Genomic DNA, 6,079 nt, shown 5'->3' with positions numbered 1-6,079 from the left:
CCAATGACAGAGGCCGTAATTGGCGGTTTGCAAATGCTTAAATACGGTGGGAAAGGAAAACGAGCTCCTCTTTTCTGCTTGCGGTCCTCACGCTGGTAACATCGTAGGATTTTGTCAATAGGAAAATTTGCTAATCTGCTTAGATTTAGTTAATACCCTTTTGTTTCGTTTGTAGAATCGAGAGCCTACTTACTAAGTAACTATATACCTAGACTAATTCGTTGCATATTTGTGTGGTTCATTATTAATCTAATTAATTAAAACACTGGCAAAAATTGATTCACTGAAATAAAATTAGTGTTAATCGGTCTGAAAATTATTTTATTAAAAATTCAAATTTATTTTCCTAAATAACCTATTTTCTTCACCTGATAGTTAAAATGGACGAATGCAATGATGATACCACTGAACCAAATAGGAATATCCTTCCCTCAAATCCGATATCAGAAGTGGGATCGCCCCTGCGATCCCTTACCGCTGTTCAGAATGTTTCAGAAACTAGGACCACCAAGGAAGTGGGGCCCTCAGCGAGCGAGACAGTCACGAGCGCGCCAATAACCAGCGCGCTATGTAAGGATGTCTCCGCCGCGTCTGTACCATTGCAGCTGCAATCCGGTAACATACCATCAGAGTTTTTTACACATATGATGGCAATGATGCAGAGTATGAGCGACCGTTTGTTACAACAGCCAGGTAAAGTCAAAATAACCGATGTCTTCCTGCCTTCGTACGACCCGGATGGCAACGTTGGAGTAAGAGAATGGTGCAACCATATCTCTGGAGCTAAAAGTACGTATCAGCTTAATGATTATGATATTCGTATGAAAGTGACCAGTCTGCTAAAAGGACGTGCTAAACTCTGGGCTGATGACTGGTTGGTTTCCACCTCCACTTGGGAGGAGCTACGCCAAAGCATAATTACCACTTTTGAACCAGAAAACCGATACTCTCGTGACATACTCAGGTTCAGAGACCATATCTATGATTCTTCCAAAAACATTGCTGAATTTTTGTCTAAGGCATGGCTTCTCTGGAGGCGCGTCACTAAAGACAAACTTGACAACAGCGACGCGGTAGAGGCAGTAATCGGGACGGTAAACGACGAACGCCTTCGCATCGAGTTGATGAACGCAAAAGCAAGTTCCGTGCCCGAATTAATTTCAGTCGCTGCATCTATTCGAGGTAAGCGTTCAAATACGTCGCAACAGGATTCAAATTACCCCCCACAAAAACGCTCCAGATTTTCTGTAGATAATCGAAACGCGTCTTACTGCGAATTTTGCAAAAGACCTGGTCACACGCTTAGCGCCTGTCGTTCTAAAAATGCCGCAAATAATTCTCAGCCTGTTCCAAATAAAAATACCTCGACATCGACATTCAACGCAGCATCAAAATCAAGCGATAATAAAACTTGCTCATTTTGTTCGAAGCCGGGGCACACTTTTGACGTTTGTTTTCGCCGTGAGAAACAAATAAGCTCTAATCTACCCTCCAACGTAAATTCAGTTTCTAAAAATAAACCGACTTTGAACAACATGCGCGTTCAAGTAGGTGATGTAGTTGTGGACAGTGTTTTCGATAGCGGCGCGGAATGTTCGGTCATGCGTGAATCTATTGCGGATAACTACCGGGGCGCAGGTGTCATGTGATCAACTATCTCCGTGGCATTGGTCAGTTTCCAATCGTCTCAGTTAGTACATTAACGACCATATGTGTTATCAATGATATTCATGTTGAGATACTGTTTCACATTCTGCCAGACTACGAGATGACATCAGACGTTCTGGTAGGTGCAAATTTGTTAAACGAAACTGGTTTAAGCGTTATTGTTTCACAGAGTCACGCAACATTAGTATCCCATCCCCGTGTCTTTCATACGCGATTGAATAGTCCATTATTTGAGAATATTGATCACGATTTGACCAATGACATTGAAATTGAGCAACTATTGACTTTGCTTAATAAGTACTCGTATGTTTTCACTCGTGGTTTCTCGAAATCTCGGGTGAACACAGGCGAATTGGAGATTCGATTGAAAAATGCCGATAAGTATGTCGAACGTAGACCTTATCGATTAAGTGCCACTGAACGCGAAAAAGTAAAGTCAATAGTGACTGAATTGATTGATAATCAAATTGTACGCGAGAGCAAATCACCGTTTTCGAGTCCAATTATTTTGGTTAAAAAAAAAACGGTGATGACCGTATGTGCGTGGATTATCGCGAGTTAAACGCTAACACCATCAGGGATCAGTACCCCCTTCCATTAATTGCGGACCAGATTGACCAATTGGCAGGTGGAAAATACTACACCACTCTTGATATGGCATCTGGTTTCCACCAGATACCGGTTTCAGAAAATTCTATAGAAAAAACGGCATTTATCACACCGGACGGGTTATTCGAGTATTTAACAATGCCGTTTGGTCTCTGTAACGCACCAGCCGTATACCAAAGATGTATCAACCGTGCTTTAGGGCCCCTTCTAAAAACTGGTAGTGCAGATAACGGACATGGTGATAGCGTAGCCCAGGTCTACATCGATGACGTTATTAGTAAATGTCGCAATTTTGAATGCGGTCTCGCATTTTTGGAACGAATTTTAATGGCTTTAAGTGACGCTGGATTTTCGGTTAATATCGATAAATGCATGTTTTTTAAACGCTCAATCGAATATCTCGGCAATGTAGTAGAACGGGCAAGTACGCCCCAGCCCCAAAAAGGTAGAAGCCCTAGTAAAAGCCCCCGTGCCCACGACAGTTAAACAAGTTCGACAATTTAACGGTCTAGCGGGATATTTTCGCCGTTTCATACCCGACTTCGCGCGTACTATGGTTCCATTGTACAATTTAACCAAGCAAGGCGTAAATTGGCAATGGACTCACGTGCATGAAGAAGCTCGACAAAAAATTATTCACCACCTGACCACTGCGCCAGTGCTCACAATATTCCAAGAAGGTAAGCCCATCGAGTTGTTCACGGATGCCAGCTGCTTGGGTTTCGGAGCTATACTCGTCCAGGTCATCAACGGGCGGCAACATGTGGTAGCCTATTTCAGCATGCGCACAACGGACACGGAAAGTAGGTACCACTCCTATGAACTCGAGACCCTAGCTGTAGTTCGGGCAATCAAGCACTTTCGCCATTTTCTCTACGGGCGTCAATTCAAAGTTATAACAGATTGCAACGCCCTCAAGGCTTCAAAAAACAAGCAAGATTTGCTCCCTCGTATACATAGGTGGTGGGCATATCTCCAGAACTTCGAATTCGACGTGGAGTACAGGAAGGGCGAGCGTATGCAGCATGCAGATTTTCTCAGTCGCAATCCAGACCCTTTGACGGTAAATGTCACCACAAATAATTTAGATTGGCTTAACATCGAGCAGCGCCGCGACGACCAGTTGCGTCCCATCATTGATGCTCTGCAAAACGGAGGTGACGTCCCTGGGTACTTCCTTGAAGGTAACGTACTAAAGTGCGAGAAATCAGACTCAATCATGGGCACTCAAAAGCTGATCGTCGTTCCAAAGTCATTCCAGTGGAGTCTCATAAATACATTTCATACTTCCCTGAAGCACCCAGGCTGGGAGAAAACTTTACACAAAATTAAAGAAACTTACTTCTTTGAAAAAATGAGCTCGACCGTGAGAGACTTTGTAGACAACTGTATTGTCTGTAAAACGTCTAAGCAAACCTCGGGAGCAACGCAGGTGCAACTACATCCCATTGAAAAGCCCACGGTTCCATTTGAAGTAATTCATATGGACATAACTGGTAAGCTTGGTACCCCTAACGAGCAAGAATACGTCGTTGTTACTGTTGACGCGTTCACAAAATATGTGTTGCTGCGCTATACCAACGACAAGAGCCAACACAGCACTCTTGCAGCGTTGAAACAAGTCATTCACCTCTTCGGCGCGCCGAAGCAAATCGTCGTCGATGGCGGTCGCGAGTTTCTAGGTGAATATAAAACTATTGTGATAGGTTTGGCATCGAAGTACATACGATATCTCCGGGCGTAAGCAGAGCGAACGGCCAAGTCGAGAGGGTCATGGCAACCTTAAAAAACGGTCTCATCATGATCAAAAACTACGAGACCCCTGATTGGCATACAGCACTGGAAAGCCTTCAACTTTCCTTTAACTGCACTGTTCACAAAACAACAGGTACGTCTCCACTCACACTCCTTACCCGACGAAAAAATTGCGTACCACCCGAGCTACTGAACTTGGTAAATTTTGATGACGAATCTGTCGACATCGAGGCTTTAGAAAGTCACGTACAACGACGAATAACGGAGACATCAGCAAAAGACAAGTTGAGGTTTGACAAAGGACGAGCAAAACTTCACCATTTTCAACGAGGGGACTTCGTTTTGATCAAAACAATCCAAGAAATCAGACTTCCCTCGACCTCAAGTATAGCGTGCCTTATGAAATTCACAGAGTCCTCGAAAACGATCGCTACCTCGTCAAAAAGGTCATCGGGCACCATGGCCGGCCCCGAAAAGTCTCGCACGATCAACTCCGGCGCGCTCCGCAGCCTGGAGCAGCCCAGGCGGCCGTGTCGCCCCAAGACGAACCCCAAGCTGGACCTTCAGGCATCACGACGCCTGCTCAGCCACCTATCATATCAGAAGCTAGTACAACTGGCAGCACGAGTAAATGCCCGGTGAGTTTCATACTTTCACCTCTACTCTAACTTATTTAAACACAAAATATAAGAAAGTACTACTAGCGTGGAGCTATGTAGTACTACACAAAAAAAAAAAAAATCTTAATAATACTAAAACTGCTACTGACGCGTGGAGTAGTTCAGTAGTACATTATTTCCTAAAAGAATAATATGCCCCTGTGTACCACGGCGTTCGAGACCGCCCAGAGCACAGCATCGACCTACCTCACTATTCCCTAGAGCCTCTATGTATTCATAGCATCGACCTTCCCATACCTTTAAAAATAACCATTTTTATTACTTATCAATCTGTAGTCACGTGGAGTGAACAGATTAAGACAAATCTCATTTCTCTAACCAATGTAGGTGTACTGTAGAAGTAACTACAGGTGGCCTCAAAACATGATTATTTCTATTTCAGTGAAATTTGCCCGAGAAAGCGCTGCAGAGCACGCACCGCACATCAGAATGGCCGTGTCGCCGCGGAGGCGAGCCAATAACTACACATAGGGTCTAAGTTAAGTGGTATCTTAAGTTAATCCTGAAAAATAGTAGTAAGGATATTCTGCAACTAATTTTGTAAATAAATAAGTCTTTGTTTTGACTTCCGATTTAACTGATTCATTTCTGTTTTGCAAAACAAAGACTTATTTTCAGTAGTGAAAGTAAAACTTCCTGATAAAACTTCAGTCTCGTAATTAAGCATTCATTTGGTTATGGTTACTCTCGTATTCTAGTTTGGATTACGTAAGTCGTAACGTGTTGTTAAGTTATCTTAAAACAAATCACTGTATTACTGTTTAAGAGCTTTTTGCTAAGGGGATCATTGTCTTAATTACTAGGTTTAATTAAGGATGAATCACGTGATTATTTACCTTGTTTTAACACTAGTTAGTAATTAATAGAAAGCTCTCATGATTGTGAGTATTCAAGCATTAGCAATGTCATTGGTCGGCGCGTCGACCAATGACAGAGGCCCGTAATTGGCGGTTTGCAAATGCTTAAATACGGTGGGAAAGGAAAACGAGCTCCTCTTTTCTGCTTGCGGTCCTCACGCTGGTAACATCGTAGGATTTTGTCAATAGGAAATTTGCTAATCTGCTTAGATTTAGTTAATACCCTTTGTTTCGTTTGTAGAATCGAGAGCCTACTTACTAAGTAACTATATACCTAGTCTAATTCGTTGCATATTTGTGTGGTTCATATTAATCTAATTAATTAAAACACTGCAAAAATTGGTTCACTGAAATAAAATTAGTGTTAATCGGTCTGAAAATTATTTTATTAAAAATTCAAATTTTATTTCCCTAATAACTATTTTTCTTCACCTGATAGTTAAAATGGATGACCGAATGTAATGATGATACACTGAACCAAATAGGAATATCCTTTCCTCAAACCGAATA

At 42.4% G+C, this 6,079-nt stretch overlaps 1 protein-coding gene across 1 annotated transcript; it reads left to right on the top strand.

Moving 5' to 3' along the window:
* Positions 1 to 380: 380 nt before the first annotated feature.
* Positions 381 to 5,310, top strand: LOC141433619 (uncharacterized). The gene is made up of 3 exons (XM_074095728.1): positions 381 to 615; positions 4,445 to 4,670; positions 5,095 to 5,310. Exons 1-3 carry the CDS (start codon positions 381 to 383, stop codon positions 5,171 to 5,173), a joined length of 540 nt encoding a protein of 179 aa, XP_073951829.1. The 3' UTR covers positions 5,174 to 5,310.
* The last annotated feature ends 769 nt before the right edge of the window (positions 5,311 to 6,079 follow it).

Source organism: Choristoneura fumiferana, chromosome 12, assembly GCF_025370935.1.
Source record: "Choristoneura fumiferana chromosome 12, NRCan_CFum_1, whole genome shotgun sequence".
NCBI lineage: Eukaryota > Metazoa > Arthropoda > Insecta > Lepidoptera > Tortricidae > Choristoneura > Choristoneura fumiferana.
This window is presented reverse-complemented; position numbering and strand designations above follow the sequence as displayed.

Bases quoted from the DNA above. Each gene is read 5' to 3' on its own strand.
- LOC141433619 (XM_074095728.1), top strand. From the start codon at position 381: ATGGACGAATGCAATGATGATACCACTGAACCAAATAGGAATATCCTT. The intron at 616-4,444 runs GTAACATACCAT...TGAAATTCACAG, and splicing joins ACCATTGCAGCTGCAATCCG to AGTCCTCGAAAACGATCGCT. The intron at 4,671-5,094 runs GTGAGTTTCATA...TTTCTATTTCAG, and splicing joins GCAGCACGAGTAAATGCCCG to TGAAATTTGCCCGAGAAAGC.